Source organism: Saccoglossus kowalevskii, chromosome 18 (genome assembly GCF_978046115.1).
Source record: "Saccoglossus kowalevskii chromosome 18, keSacKowa6.1, whole genome shotgun sequence".
Lineage (NCBI taxonomy): Eukaryota > Metazoa > Hemichordata > Enteropneusta > Harrimaniidae > Saccoglossus > Saccoglossus kowalevskii.
In genome coordinates, this window is record NC_140658.1 from 27,703,437 (window position 1) to 27,719,920 (window position 16,484).

General features: G+C 38.7%; 2 protein-coding genes across 3 annotated transcripts in view; one reads left to right on the forward strand and one right to left on the reverse strand.

Annotated features, from left to right (window-relative positions):
- Window positions 1-3,574, reverse strand: part of LOC102805776 (ADP-ribosylation factor GTPase-activating protein 1-like) — a 29,109-nt gene extending 25,535 nt beyond the window's left edge. For both annotated transcript variants that reach the window (XM_085493412.1, XM_085493411.1), the window contains exon 1: window positions 3,303-3,574. In XM_085493412.1, coding sequence (XP_085349538.1) covers window positions 3,303-3,362 — 60 coding nt within the window. In that variant the 5' untranslated portion in view covers window positions 3,363-3,574. The remainder of the gene's footprint in view (window positions 1-3,302) is intronic.
- Window positions 3,575-3,794: 220 nt separating this feature from the next.
- The window catches only part of LOC102802774 (transcription initiation factor TFIID subunit 2-like), a 40,157-nt gene continuing 27,467 nt past the window's right edge, over window positions 3,795-16,484 (forward strand). Inside the window, exons 1-11 of the mRNA XM_085493049.1 lie at window positions 3,795-4,000; window positions 5,532-5,586; window positions 5,804-5,871; window positions 6,485-6,580; window positions 7,234-7,352; window positions 7,683-7,780; window positions 8,517-8,755; window positions 9,147-9,249; window positions 9,750-9,868; window positions 10,016-10,229; window positions 10,530-10,766. Coding sequence (XP_085349175.1) covers window positions 3,942-4,000; window positions 5,532-5,586; window positions 5,804-5,871; window positions 6,485-6,580; window positions 7,234-7,352; window positions 7,683-7,780; window positions 8,517-8,755; window positions 9,147-9,249; window positions 9,750-9,868; window positions 10,016-10,229; window positions 10,530-10,766 — 1,407 coding nt within the window. The 5' untranslated portion in view covers window positions 3,795-3,941. The remainder of the gene's footprint in view (window positions 4,001-5,531; window positions 5,587-5,803; window positions 5,872-6,484; window positions 6,581-7,233; window positions 7,353-7,682; window positions 7,781-8,516; window positions 8,756-9,146; window positions 9,250-9,749; window positions 9,869-10,015; window positions 10,230-10,529; window positions 10,767-16,484) is intronic.

A 16,484-nucleotide genomic window follows, 5' to 3' on the forward strand; every position in this document is an offset into this window, starting at 1 on the left:
TTGTTTTTATTTGTAGAAAATGTTGTTCTTTAAAATTACCATAATTACCATGAGTTCCACAGTAATTTGTCATACAGTCTGTGTATTAACCATGTTATATGAGTTCCCCAGTAATTTGTCATACAGTCTGTGTATTAACCATGTTATATATGCATGTATGTATGTGTTGAAATCAACACAGAACAAGTGGTCAGTGCAAGTAGCAATTGTGCAAAATGATACTAGATCTACATGTAGTAGTGAAATAGCACTCGTTCTCGTAGCAAAATGTGCACAATGCAGCATGTACATGTACACGTCGTGTAATTTTGCCTTAAAAATGTTGTAATACAATGTACATTTTAAATTACATAAATGAAAAGACTAAAAGTGTACATCACTTTTATTGCTAATTCATCTCTATGTTTAATACTCTTCATAAATTTTCAAAGACAAATATTGGAATGCGACCGGGGAAGTACAAACAGACAAAACAATCAGACAGGTCAACAGTAAAACTACAAGTTGAACTTTTATAGATGGTGAAATTGAGAGATTGCATGGTATGGTTATGGTACAGGTGTTTTGATGGAAAGTTTGTTTGAAAAAAAAAACACTGGCGTCACCAGTGTACTGAGCTGGAATGTTTTAGTTCTGATCAATGCATATGTTTTTGTGTGTACATGTATTTGGTTTACACAGCCAAAACTAGGGTTTTTTGCACCGAATCAATCAACAAAAAGTGACATTGATTACAGTACAGTTCAAAACTTGTTTACCAAAATGCAAAACATTAACACATGTCAAATGCATATGCACACAGGGGTAACATGCCAGCACATTAGTATATTCAAATATTGTTTGGAGTAAAAACACGAACAACAGTGGATGGCATTATTCTTTGAAAAATAAAACATGACCTTTTAATCTAGATTCGACTTGGATGTAATCTATTTTTAGTACCAGAACAGTCCCTCAAAAAAAAAATATTATCTCCATGGATAGAGAGGTCCTGTGGCATCAGGAATAAAATAGAGGTTTCTTTTTCATTGTCAGTGTTATTTCACATAAGCTGTGTAAATGGATTGGATTTAAATCTACTAACAAAGTACAGTATGATTATCAGGTTTGAATAGTATATCGGCATGATGTCTTGTTTTGCTATTAAATGCACTAATTTTATTTTGGTATAAAACGATTGATCCTGCCCCGATTTTTTCAGTTTAAATGTTGATATATTATTAAAATTAGTCTTTTGCGTTAATACATTCAATGACTATTACTGCCAATGTTATTTTTATTGAAAGTATGTTTGACATAATTAATTATGAAATTAAACTACAACGCTCCATTCTCGTTGTCAATATGGAGTGATTATTGGGCAGTACTTGAAGAGAAATGAAAAAGGAAAATGCAAGTAGTGATATTTCGTTTTACTTGTTTCCACTGCAATTGTTGTTGTCATGATGTCATGGTGCTGAACCAAGACTACAGCAGCCATCCAATGAGAATTGTGAATCCACGAAGTTGTTTTGACAATTTGTACATGTTTTTGAATGACAAACAATATGTTAATTTATGCAAATTACATGATAATTGTTATGCAAATTAACTGTAACTCTAAGGAAAATTTCTGGAGAAAACACTGAGCTGACCTACATGTGTATGTTCAAAAGCTGAACTGTAAACAAACAAAATGGCTGAAGTTTCGGAATATGTCGCACCGAATCAGTTTTTGAAGAAAATGACATGAGAAAATAAGGTATACCAGGCTAGTGCAGATTGTTTTGTTGTTTACAGCAACGCACGTCTTACATGAATGTATAATTTATATTCAACAATCTGCTAATGATGAATCGATCGGTCCAAAATTATTTAGAGCGAAAATTATTTTTTACAAATTTGAAGATGCCCAATCAAGTATTTACTTTAATATGTAAATTAACAATCTTCTAATTATTTGTTCTCTGCTATGTTTTATGTCCACTGTTGTTCTCTGCTACGTTACATTTTTGTATATGCCGAATGTTGTTCTCTGCTACGTTTTTAAGCCCGCTGTTGTTCTCTGCTATGTCTTATGCCTGCTGTTGTTCTCTGCTACGTGTTATGCCAGCTGTTGTTCTCTGCTACGTCTTATGCCTGCTGTTGTCACTACTCAATATTTTATGCCTACCGTTTTTTTCCCAGTAAAATATTTTTGTTGGTATTCCCAAAAGTCTCATGTCCTCAGTTACGAGGCATAACAAATCAGTTGTTATCAAAATAACTTTATCGCAACTTGAGATGATACCAGAGAGTCATCACCTGTGCATGCTTCAGATGGCCATAGCGTGTCATTGTTTACAAACAAGTGTCTACCCATGAGCTTTTGCGTTTTTAGCATGCATTGTTATCTTTGCTTGAAACTTATGATTTGAAGGATGGCATTTTGGAGTTTATTTTCAAAATATAACTTGTTACAGAACCACCCAGGCATCTCTATTTTGAAATATTGCTGTCGCACGTGTTCATCGCAATAAGCTGCAGGCCTCCTCTGTTAACTCCAGGTTGGAATGGTCATATGATAACACAATCTTAACGCAGCGTTAACGTACGCAAGCACATTAGGTTAGCAAGTTTTGAGCTGTACTGTACCTCAACACATAAAGTTATGATGTCGAATGAACCTGATTGCCTTGAAAAATTGCTAGTTGCAACTATTGAATTTGTTTTTTGACAGTTTTAAATCTCACAATGAAACAAATTTTAAATAGACAAAACATGCATAATTGTATAAACCAGATCATCATTAAATGTTACATGTATTAAAACAATTGATTTACTGGTGGAAGAAGGAATGGATTCTTGAAAAAAATACATTTCTCTGCAGATGACGTGTGGTGTTTCGACCCCATGGCTGTGCTGGGGCTAGGGAAAGTCCTGATATGAATATCCCCACTAAGACAGCCATGTACGCAGTGCTATATAACTACTAAGTACCGGTACATGTATTTCTCAAAACTAGGTTGGTGACCCCATTTTTTATTATTTCTATATAGTAGAATAATCTGCCAGTGTATCAAAATGTGTTTGTAAAACTTTAGTGGCCATCCTTAATGAAAAGCTGGTAAGTTTAAGTTCACATCAGGTATTTTACCACCATGGTAGAATTGTCTGGTTATTAATATCACGAATGGCACTATAATGTTACGGCATGGCGTAACGTATGGTGACAACTTCCGTATGTCTCACGCAGTACTGACATTCTATTTCCTGTATAATTTTCACACCCGTCTGTAAAACAATTCCAAATGTGGATAAAAAAAAGTAAACGGTTGACTTACTTTATTGCCGTCTTTTACATTGAGATCTTTCAGAGCTCGTCGGGTTCTCGGGCTTGACATCTTCGATGATTTTGACTCGACAATAAATATAAAGCCAAAAAAAATGGAGGGAATCAGTGCAATAAATCAACTGATGTGACTGATATATGTGTCTCGCTCTGTGTTTTTTTAAGTAATTGATGGAATTTGATAATTTTTCAAGGTGGGTGATGTGTCACTTCTCTCAATGACGTTTTCCGATGTACGCCATATTGAAATTAATACGGACTGCCTAACTGAATAAAAATATACACAAAGGCAGCAATTTTATCAATTAAATAAAATAATAATTTCATAAATATAATGTAAAAGTGGTGTAACTAGTGCCGATAAACATTATTAGTTAAAAGGGTGTAATCGAATGTTTCACTAAAATGCCAAAATTCGAACATAAATTGGCGTTAGCTACCACCTAGGCTGAGAAAAATTCATACCCGGATGTTCGTCACTGGAGGGAGCACCTGGCTTTGTTGACCTCAGTGAGAGATTTTCCTTCTGTCAACGTACTTTGTGTTATTGCGAACGAGAGTCGGGCGATCATCCTGTGGGTTGCACTATGCGTTCGTGAAGTATTGAAAATCACCCAGTGCTTGGAACAATATGTCGAAAGGAGCAAAACAAGGCGACAAAGGGTTCGAGACTCCAAGACCATATAGATTATAAGTATACAGCGTGATTTTTAACCGCAATCACTCAATTTTGTTTACTCTTTCTTATATGTTTGTCATCCCTTATTTGCATCTTAGCAAGCAAGTTATTGCAATATAAAATTGTTTTAGGAAACAACAACAGCTATCCTCATGTTGGACGGACGGTATAACGCCCTCTCTGGCAACAATTAAGACTACAACCCGTTGCTTTTAAAGTAATGCCTCTGGGGGCGTTGTACAATCGGCTATGTCATGCTATCACCATGTTCATATTAATTATGTTTACGTAAATGATAAATTATAAAGGTGATGGTTCAGTGTAAGTTTGGTGTACTTGCCTTGGCTCACAATTGCCTGTGTTGGAGACCTGCTTCCTTTCCTTGTAAATTTTATTGGAAGTTCTTGAAATAGGAATGCTCTATCTTCAGGAACGGACATCCAGGCATTTTCACCGCCTGGCAACCATCGCGGTAAAAACAAAGGCCGAAAACTGTCAGAAAACTGTACTTTGAGATGGTTGTTGAAACTTGCTGAACAGTGTAACAAGATTACCCCTGTGTGTGCAACATATATAAATTTGGTTGTTCAGGATTACTTCTAGGTTGAGTTTGTGCTGTTTTCTTGAATTTAGCTATTTTCACCGGTTCTTCGAAAGTTTTATACGAGTCCATGTGACACATTCAATATGTGTGATATGTGATGATGACATATATAAAATGTTGTGGGAAATGAGAGACGATCACTAATTGCAAGACAAACATGACTTCCTAGAAATGCAAATAAGTGAGTCAGTGCTCTTGCTCATATCTATTTGCTTTCCATGTGTTCATTGAGTTCTGTGATGCTTTTGCCTAGAAGTATTTTCGATTGACTCGCTTGCAGAATAAGATCTTTATTGCATATCACTGCACACAGTTATCAAAGTTACACACATGTATCTTATAAATCCATGATAAAATAATTTGTTCATTACAAAAAATGGCATGATGATGGCTTGACATACATGTTTTTTGGCACTTTAAAATTCTACCAAAACCACAGTCGCCTAACTTCAATTTTATGTGGTTGGAAGCTGAAGTCTAGATTACTGTAAAATACTTTATTTTTGCTTGGAATTATTTTTCGCTATTTTCGCTGAAGGAATGACTATAATCCAGTGAATATATTTTACATTCAACTTGACAAAAATCAGTGAAAATAAATTCAATACAAAACACCCAAAAAGTGTTTTCAGCGAAAATTAATTCCAGCTAAAATAAAGTATTTTACAGTAGTATACATGTAGTTTAGTGATTGGATGACATTACATTATCAATCTGTTTTTATTCTGTAATTTGAATATTTTGAGATAGTGTTGTATCAGGATATCAGGAATAGGAATCCCTTTATTAGACGTTTCACCCCATAGTGTTTTTGAATTAAGGGAAGGTATGACTAAAACACTTGGCTCACATGTAACTACAAGCAAATATCACTAATAAATTATGTTAGCATATGTATCAGTCACTAATAATGTTGTTATTTTTCCTTTTTTCTTCACGAGTCACCAAATTCTGTGTATCACTGGTGTCAATTTCCAGAGACGGTCCTTAATTGTAAGTATACAGGGTGGCACACTTTAAACAAATGTTTTTCAATTAAAACATGCATATTTCCACTTTTAAAATCATAATTTTTATGTATGAAGTCATCTTATAAGACAAATGAAATTTTTTTTTTCAAAATCATTATCAAGTATCTTTTGCTTTTATTTGTGTATGTCCAGTGGGCAAGGTTTTAATAGTTCCACTATGTTTTATTCTTATTTTGCAGGGATATGTAGAACTACATATTATTCCACTGAAACCCAACCTGAACCGAATCAAGTTGAACAGCAAGCAGTGTAATATCCTTTGTCTATCGATATACTTTTTTTTACTGTACATTTAACCTACATACATAGATCCACTGTGGTTTAATTTTTTGCATACATGTACAAGTGTACTAAGTATACCCTGACAATTGTGTTTAATAAGTGTCCAACTCAACATACTGTAAAACATGTCTTTTTAGCTTGCATGTTATTTTAGCTAATTTAGCTAATCTGTAATTTCGCTAATACAAGATATAGCTAATTTAACAGAAAGTCTATTCTCACAGGGAGATAATCAACACTTAGCTAAATTAAGATTCTGTTAATTCATGCCAAGAGTCAAATCTGCTAAAATTGCATGCAGCTATTTCAACGTGTTCTACAGTATACAATACTTGTAAGAACATTGTTTCCTTTGAGTGCATGCTGTAAAACCATGTTGTGGCACAATTACATATACTTTAGATCTGTTAAAAAGGGAAGGATGATATACAACATTGCTTTTGTCACATTTGGTAACTCATTATTTGTGTGTGAATAATTTTGTTTGCTTACAAAATTCGATGGGAGGAAATGATAGAAAACATATTAACATTGTGTATTTTTGTTTCAAAAACTTGTCATTAACCTTGACTTATTAGTGTAAGGATTTATCGAGTATGTATCAATGATGTATGGGAGGCGTCATTCTTGTATAATGATCCTACATTGGCAATTTGCCAAAGTGATGCCAAGCAGTAAGTACTACCTACAGTGATTATTTCATCATTATGTCATTCAGGAATCTTTTACGCAGTTGTACCGTAAAATCTGTATTAGAAGCCGCATCCCTAATAGAATTCACACCCATTCTTTTTGAACAATTGAGAACCAAAAATTCACTGTTTCTCATATGTGTAGATGCTCCAATAGAAGCTGCATCACCTCTGTTGCATTGTACCATTTTAATAGAAGCTACGGCTTTTAATACAGATTTTATAGTAGTGTATTATATGTTATAAATTTAATTTAAAACATTTCTGTATTTTTTAATTAATTTAACACACTGTGACACAATTTGAATGCAGTATTTTTTTCTTGCTGCAATTTGGTGCAACATTTTGCAAATTTCTATGATTTTTTTTAGAATTTGGTCTAAATTGATATTTTTTTTGTTGAAAAATTTCATGGATTCAATATTGGTAGTGCTAATAAAAGTTGAAAGGGATAATTTTTTGCACCCTGAATGTTGTTATTATTTCCATTCACAATATACACCTGCATAACCCCATAAATTTTAATCAAGACCTGTAGACTTATTTTCTGATTATATAAAAAAATTAACCGTATATACTTGTTTGTGGCAAAAACTAGTATTGTATATAAGATTCCTTTTTTTTTCTCTCGTTAGGCGTAATTTGAATTTCTTCTCGTCTTGCCATGCCAGTGCTGTCAGCTCCGTAGATGCTGATAGCGGCAATGGTGAGCTGACTATCAGAATACCGCAAGAAGCCATGCATATTGTTCAAGGTACGGTAGTATATGTTTATGATAATATTCATTCCGTAATCAGTATTAGTTGTGTATATTGACTAATTTAAACAAATATCCGTAAAACATGTACATTGGTAAATGTTATTGTTTTGATGTTAGCCCTAATAAGGGCCAGGAACTAATGTTCTATTGTATTCTGTGCATCTGTCTGACCAGCCTGATAAGTTGGCGTGAGTGGCGCCCTGGACTGCTGCGAACCAGCCACTACAGTTTATAAATTGCTATACATGCAATTGCAGTGCTTTGTATATCTAATAATCTTGTGGATCTGTTAAATTTTGCTGAATGTATGTATTTTATTTTTAGAGTTAAAACCACTAAGAGTGAGCATAGAATACTCACTGGAAAAACCGCAAGGGGGAATCCAGTTTGTTGTACCAGAGATCGAAGGAACAATGACTGAGGTGAGACGATGCACTATCATGTAAACCACATATTTAGTCAATTCTACAAGAGACAAATACTATAATGAAAAGAATATTTACACAATTGTTTAAAATTTATCAAGCTAAACAAGTAACATGAAACAGTTAGCAATTTGCATTGAATATAATTCAAATTTACCACAGATAGCTTTCAGTTTTTTGCATGATCAATTTTTGTTGATCGACTATAGTTTGTCATTTAATTTTAGACGTCACATTATTTATTTTACATGACATCATTTTATATACCGGTAAGTTTGAACAGTACACAAATAACAACATGAGAACTTCAGACTGGATAGCAATTGTTCTCATGGTACAATGACATTAACTCATCGGTGGCTGTATCTACATTGTACAAATAATTTTACATATACTCTATCAACTTGCAATGTGTAAAATATGTATTTGATGTAAGAATAAATACAAATATTTGTCGTCAGTTTGGGTGTTAACTGACAATATGCTAGCTATCTTTTCATTTGATAGTTGCTTCTTTGTATTAGTGTGCATTGCGATATTGCAGTTCATACAATCATCTACAAAATATGTGATCAACTTTGTAATAATTTAATAATTTATGTTGGCCTTAAATTTGGGTGTCCTCAGATCACTTACTTAAACCTTGATGATGTGTTGTAGCAATGTAATCGTAAGACTTAAGGTACAATACTAGAAATATTGGAATAATTGTTACTTTTAAATATCATTTCAGAAATCAGCGCATATGTTTACCTACGGTTATGAGAACTCGGCCAGACTTTGGTTCCCCTGTGTGGATTCCTACTCGGAACCATGTACATGGAAACTGGAATTCACGGTAGATGCCACAATGACTGCGGTGTCATCAGGAGATCTCATTGAGACGGTATTTACACCTGATATGAGAAAGAAAACGTACCATTACGTATTGAATGTACCCACGGCTGCCCCTAATATTGCTTTGGCAGTTGGGTGAGTATATCTTTTCTGATTGGTCATTCAAAGTCACATGATTAAAATCAGCTGTTCAACTAATGATTTTGCTGTCTTAAGAGATTTTTTTCTGATTATCTGCTTTAAAGTCATGTGATTAAAACATTGGTTTGATCGTTAAGCGAATGAAAAGTGTAAGGGTTAAACTATTCTCTCTTGGGGGGGAGCTAAATCTGAAGTTTGAGTAGATTTTATTGTTTTGTTGTGTAGGACTTTTATGCACACTTTGATTCTGCTCAACATAAAATTTCATCTCATTTTCTAGCCCCCCCTCAGAAACAATGGTTCATCCCTTATATTGAGCATTTTTGTTCACATATCCACAACATTGATTCAATTGATGTAGACTGTTTAATCTGTTTTATTTCAGACCGTTTGAAATTTATGTAGATCCGTATATGAATGAAGTCACACATTTCTGTCTACCACAATTACTTCCTGTATTGAAACATTCCACTGTTTTTCTACACCAGGTAAGTTCTGTCATCGTGTATGCTTTTAGATACCACTGCTTTAATTTTGTGGGAAATATTATTTTGCAAATTTCCTGAGTTGGGAAAGCAAAATTTCACTAGTTCTTTAGGCAGTGAGTTACATTGAGTTTTTTTGAATTTATGTAACTGTTTCTGTAAAAAGTCTCAGTCAACTGAATCGCACATGATCATTTCTTAGCGGAAAATTTGAGGAGGTTTACCAATACATATGCTTCTATCAGACTGCTTTCCAGATAGGGTTAGTGCAGAATGAAGAATTTAAAAGTAAACTTCAGTTTCAAACTATGAAAATAAAATTGTGTGCTAATGAATTATCCATATGTAGATTCATATTGTACATACCTCTCTCAGTAATGATTAATTTTTTTGAGTGGTAACTATGGCAATACAGAATATTGATTGACTTTATATCAATTTCTCTTGAATTTGTGCTGGATTGGTAGAATTGTTAAAATCAGATTTATAATTTTTTTTTCTAGGCATTTGAATTTTTCGAGGAGATTCTTGGTACACGATACCCGTATACCTGTTACAAACAAGTATTCGTAGACCAAGCCTACAGAGAGGCTGCATCATTTACGTCAATGACAATATTCAGGTAAATAGTGCCCTCTATCTTTGTAACCATGTATGTGTACATCTTGTGTAACTGAACATATTGAAATATAATGAATTTAGCAGAATTTCCAATAATGCATCACAATTTTCCCACAATGCATCACATATTTGATTATTTTTCTTCCAGTACCAATATTCTTCATTCCAGTCGTATTATAGATCAAACGTTCAAATCTCGGCTATTGATGGCACATGCTATAGCCGAGCAGTTCTTTGGTTCATACATATCCATGCAGTCGTGGGCCGACGCGTGGCTAATCAAGGGTATCGCTGATTATCTCAGTGCCTTGTATACCAAGAAAACATTTGGAAACAATGAATACCGAGATGTCATTAGCAAGGTACGTAGTATCTTAGTTTTAAAATGGCGTAACTAAGTATAATCCGACAGACTACAAGTGTGGATGAAAATAAATTAAGAAAAACAAAATTAATATTATGAAAAGTAAAGGGTTCATTTTTTTATGGCAAAAATACCAGGACAGATAATGTTTTTTTTTAATGCACAGTTTTATAATTCTGTCACTGAAAAATAAACCACAACTAATGTGATATTATAATCAATTAAAAATTATTATTCCAAATAATTATATTCTTCTTATCAAAATGAAATAATAATTTCTATTCTCATCCCATCTCAGATTTTAGCAAAAGTGTGTGATTACGAGAGAGAGTGTGGTGGACTTGTTCTTTACCGCAATAGTAACTCACACTCCAGCAAATCAGACACTTTGAGTATGAGTAGTTCCGGATCCATGCACTTCCCTAGAAAGTTCCCACATACTACATCTTGGAAATATGCCAAGATGTTACGAATGAAATCGCATCTCGTCATCAGACTGATAGCTCTTAGGATTGGTCAGCATTTATTGCTTCAGGTAAGCATTGTTCAAATAATATCATAAATTGATTTAATTTTCAAACAATAAATTATTGAAAATTTCACAAATCGGGAAATTTAATTTGAAATTTTGAAATTATTTAGAATCCTAGGAAGTCACTGAACTGTTTAGAGTCCTAAGGAGTTACAGTGAACTTTTCTCTAGGATCCTAGGAAGATCCTGTGAACAATTTTTTGAAGTAACAGTAAACTATTCTCTGGGGTCTTGGGGAGTTACGATGAACTATTCTCTGGGGTCCTAGGGAGTCACAGTGAACTATTCACTGGGGTCCTAGGGAGTCACAGTAAACTATTCTCTGGTATTCTGTAAAGTCACAGTGAACTATTCTCTGGAGTCCTTCGGAGTCACAGTGAACTATTTTCTGGGGTTCTAGGGAGTCACAGTGAACTATTTCCTGGAGTTCTAGGGAGTCACAGTGAACTATTCTCTGGGGTCTTAGGGAGTCACAGTGAACTATTTCCTGGAGTTCTAGGGAGTCACAGTGAACTATTCTCTGGGGTCTTAGGGAGTCACAGTGAAATATTCTCTGGGGTTCTCGGGAGTCACAGTGAACTATTCTCTGGTATTCTGTAAAGTCACAGTGAACTATTCTCTGGGGTTCTTGGGAGTCACAGTGAACTATTCTCCGGAGTCTTAGGGAGTAACAGTCAACTATTCTCTGGGGTCTTAGGGAGTCACAGTGAACAATTCTCTGGGGTCTTAGGGGGTCACAGTGAACTATTCTCTGGAGTCTTAGGGAGTCACACTGAACTATTCTCTGGGGTCTTAGGGAGTCACACTGAACTATTCTCTGGGGTTCTCAGGAGTCACACTGAACTATTCTCTGGTATTCTGTAAAGTCACAGTGAACTATTCTCTGGGGTTCTTGGGAGTCACAGTGAACTATTCTCTGGGGTTCTAGGGAGTCACAGTGAACTATTTCCTGGAGTTCTAGGGAGTCACAGTGAACTATTCTCTGGGGTCTTAGGGAGTCACAGTGAACTATTTCCTGGAGTTCTAGGGAGTCACAGTGAACTATTCTCTGGGGTCTTAGGGAGTCACAGTGAAATATTCTCTGGGGTTCTCGGGAGTCACAGTGAACTATTCTCCGGAGTCTTAGGGAGTAACAGTCAACTATTCTCTGGGGTCTTAGGGAGTCACAGTGAACAATTCTCTGGGGTCTTAGGGGGTCACAGTGAACTATTCTCTGGAGTCTTAGGGAGTCACACTGAACTATTCTCTGGGGTCTTAGGGAGTCACACTGAACTATTCTCTGGGGTTCTCAGGAGTCACACTGAACTATTCTCTGGTATTCTGTAAAGTCACAGTGAACTATTCTCTGGGGTTCTTGGGAGTCACAGTGAACTATTCTCTGGGGTTCTCGGGAGTCACACTGAACTATTCTCTGGGGTTCTCGGGAGTCACAGTGAACTATTCTCTTGGGTCCTTGGGAGTCACAGTGAACTATTCTCTGGGGTTCTTGGGAGTCACACTGAACTATTCTCTGGGGTCCTAGGGAGTCACAGTGAACTATTCTCTGGGGTCCTTCGGAGTCACAGTGAACTATTCTCTGGGGTCCTTCGGAGTCACAGTGAACTATTCTCTGGGGTTCTCGGGAGTCACAGTGAACTATTCTCCGGAGTCTTAGGGAGTAACAGTCAACTATTCTCTGGGGTCTTAGGGAGTCACAGTGAACAATTCTCTGGGGTCTTAGGGGGTCACAGTGAACTATTCTCTGGAGTCTTAGGGAGTCACACTGAACTATTCTCTGGGGTCTTAGGGAGTCACACTGAACTATTCTCTGGGGTTCTCAGGAGTCACACTGAACTATTCTCTTGGGTCCTTGGGAGTCACAGTGAACTATTCTCTGGTATTCTGTAAAGTCACAGTGAACTATTCTCTGGGGTCTTAGGGAGTCACAGTGAACTATTCTCTGGGGTCTTAGGGAGTCACAGCAAACTATTCTCTGGAGTTCTTGGGAGTCACACTGAACTATTCTCTGGGGTTCTTGGGAGTCACAGTGAACTATTCTCTGGGGTTCTCGGGAGTCACAGTGAACAATTCTCTGGGGTCTTAGGGAGTCACAGTGAACTATTCTCTGGGGTCTTAGGGAGTCACAGCGAACTATTCTCTGGGGTTCTTGGGAGTCACACTGAACTATTCTCTGGGGTTCTCGGGAGTCACAGTGAACTATTCTCTGGGGTTCTTGGGAGTCACAGTGAACTATTCTCTGGGGTCTTAGGGAGTCACAGCGAACTATTCTCTGGGCTTCTTGGGAGTCACACTGAACTATTCTCTGGGGTTCTCGGGAGTCACACTGAACTATTCTCTGGGGTTCTCGGGAGTCACACTGAACTATTCTCTGGGGTTCTCGGGAGTCACAGTGAATTATTCTCTGGGGTTCTTGGGAGTCACAGTGAACTATTCTCTGGGGTTCTTGGGAGTCACAGTGAACTATTCTCTGGGGTTCTTGGGAGTCACACTGAACTATTCTCTGGGGTTCTTGGGAGTCACACCGAACTATTCTCTGGGGTCTTAGGGAGTCACAGTGAATTATTCTCTGGGGTTCTTGGGAGTCACAGTGAACTATTCTCTGGGGTTCTTGGGAGTCACAGTGAACTATTCTCTGGGGTCCTAGGGAGTCACAGCGAACTATTCTCTGGGGTTCTTGGGAGTCACACTGAACTATTCTCTGGGGTTCTCGGGAGTCACACTGAACTATTCTCTGGGGTTCTCGGGAGTCACACTGAACTATTCTCTGGGGTTCTCGGGAGTCACACTGAACTATTCTCTGGGGTTCTCGGGAGTCACAGTGAATTATTCTCTGGGGTTCTTGGGAGTCACAGTGAACTATTCTCTGGGGTTCTCGGGAGTCACACTGAACTATTCTCTGGGGTTCTCGGGAGTCACAGTGAATTATTCTCTGGGGTTCTTGGGAGTCACACTGAACTATTCTCTGGGGTTCTCGGGAGTCACACTGAACTATTCTCTGGGGTTCTCGGGAGTCACACTGAACTATTCTCTGGGGTTCTCGGGAGTCACAGTGAATTATTCTCTGGGGTTCTTGGGAGTCACAGTGAACTATTCTCTGGGGTCCTTCGGAGTCACAGTGAACTATTCTCTGGGGTCCTAGGGAGTCACAGTGAATTATTCTCTGGGGTCCTAGGGAGTCACAGTGAACTATTCTCTGGGGTCCTTCGGAGTCACAGTGAACTATTCTCTGGGGTCCTAGGGAGTCACAGTGAACTATTCTCTGGGGTCCTAGGGAGTCACAGTGAACTATTCTCTGGGGTCCTTCGGAGTCACAGTGAACTATTCTCTGGGGTTCTTGGGAGTCACAGTGAACTATTCTCTGGGGTCCTAGGGAGTCACAGTGAACTATTCTCTGGGGTCCTAGGGAGTCACAGTGAATTATTCTCTGGGGTCCTAGGGAGTCACAGTGAACTATTCTCTGGGGTTCTTGGGAGTCACAGTGAACTATTCTCTGGGGTCTTAGGGAGTCACAGCGAACTATTCTCTGGGGTTCTTGGGAGTCACACTGAACTATTCTCTGGGGTTCTCGGGAGTCACACTGAACTATTCTCTGGGGTTCTCGGGAGTCACACTGAACTATTCTCTGGGGTTCTCGGGAGTCACAGTGAATTATTCTCTGGGGTTCTTGGGAGTCACAGTGAACTATTCTCTGGGGTTCTCGGGAGTCACACTGAACTATTCTCTGGGGTTCTCGGGAGTCACAGTGAATTATTCTCTGGGGTTCTTGGGAGTCACACTGAACTATTCTCTGGGGTTCTTGGGAGTCACACTGAACTATTCTCTGGGGTCCTTCGGAGTCACAGTGAACTATTCTCTGGGGTTCTTGGGAGTCACAGTGAACTATTCTCTGGGGTCTTAGGGAGTCACAGTGAACTATTCTCTGGGGTCTTAGGGAGTCACAGTGAACTATTCTCTGGGGTTCTTGGGAGTCACAGTGAACTATTCTCTGGGGTTCTCGGGAGTCACAGTGAACTATTCTCCGGAGTCTTAGGGAGTAACAGTCAACTATTCTCTGGGGTCTTAGGGAGTCACAGTGAACAATTCTCTGGGGTCTTAGGGGGTCACAGTGAACTATTCTCTGGAGTCTTAGGGAGTCACACTGAACTATTCTCTGGGGTCTTAGGGAGTCACACTGAACTATTCTCTGGGGTTCTCAGGAGTCACACTGAACTATTCTCTTGGGTCCTTGGGAGTCACAGTGAACTATTCTCTGGTATTCTGTAAAGTCACAGTGAACTATTCTCTGGGGTCTTAGGGAGTCACAGTGAACTATTCTCTGGGGTCTTAGGGAGTCACAGCAAACTATTCTCTGGAGTTCTTGGGAGTCACACTGAACTATTCTCTGGGGTTCTTGGGAGTCACAGTGAACTATTCTCTGGGGTTCTCGGGAGTCACAGTGAACAATTCTCTGGGGTCTTAGGGAGTCACAGTGAACTATTCTCTGGGGTCTTAGGGAGTCACAGCGAACTATTCTCTGGGGTTCTTGGGAGTCACACTGAACTATTCTCTCGGGTTCTCGGGAGTCACAGTGAACTATTCTCTGGGGTTCTTGGGAGTCACAGTGAACTATTCTCTGGGGTCTTAGGGAGTCACAGCGAACTATTCTCTGGGCTTCTTGGGAGTCACACTGAACTATTCTCTGGGGTTCTCGGGAGTCACACTGAACTATTCTCTGGGGTTCTCGGGAGTCACACTGAACTATTCTCTGGGGTTCTCGGGAGTCACACTGAACTATTCTCTGGGGTTCTCGGGAGTCACAGTGAATTATTCTCTGGGGTTCTTGGGAGTCACAGTGAACTATTCTCTGGGGTTCTTGGGAGTCACAGTGAACTATTCTCTGGGGTTCTTGGGAGTCACACTGAACTATTCTCTGGGGTTCTTGGGAGTCACACCGAACTATTCTCTGGGGTTCTTGGGAGTCACAGTGAACTATTCTCTGGGGTTCTTGGGAGTCACAGTGAACTATTCTCTGGGGTCTTAGGGAGTCACAGCAAACTATTCTCTGGGGTTCTTGGGAGTCACACTGAACTATTCTCTGGGGTTCTCGGGAGTCACACTGAACTATTCTCTGGGGTTCTCGGGAGTCACACTGAACTATTCTCTGGGGTTCTCGGGAGTCACAGTGAATTATTCTCTGGGGTTCTTGGGAGTCACAGTGAACTATTCTCTGGGGTTCTCGGGAGTCACACTGAACTATTCTCTGGGGTTCTCGGGAGTCACAGTGAATTATTCTCTGGGGTTCTTGGGAGTCACACTGAACTATTCTCTGGGGTTCTCGGGAGTCACACTGAACTATTCTTTGGGGTTCTCGGGAGTCACACTGAACTATTCTCTGGGGTTCTCGGGAGTCACAGTGAATTATTCTCTGGGGTTCTTGGGAGTCACAGTGAACTATTCTCTGGGGTCCTTCGGAGTCACAGTGAACTATTCTCTGGGGTCCTAGGGAGTCACAGTGAATTATTCTCTGGGGTCCTAGGGAGTCACAGTGAACTATTCTCTGGGGTCCTTCGGAGTCACAGTGAACTATTCTCTGGGGTTCTTGGGAGTCACAGTGAACTATTCTCTGGGGTCCTAGGGAGTCACAGTGAACTATTCTCTGGGGTCCTTCGGAGTCACAGTGAACTATTCTCTGGGGTTCTTGGGAGTCACAGTGAATTATTCTCTGGGGTCCTAGGGAGTCAC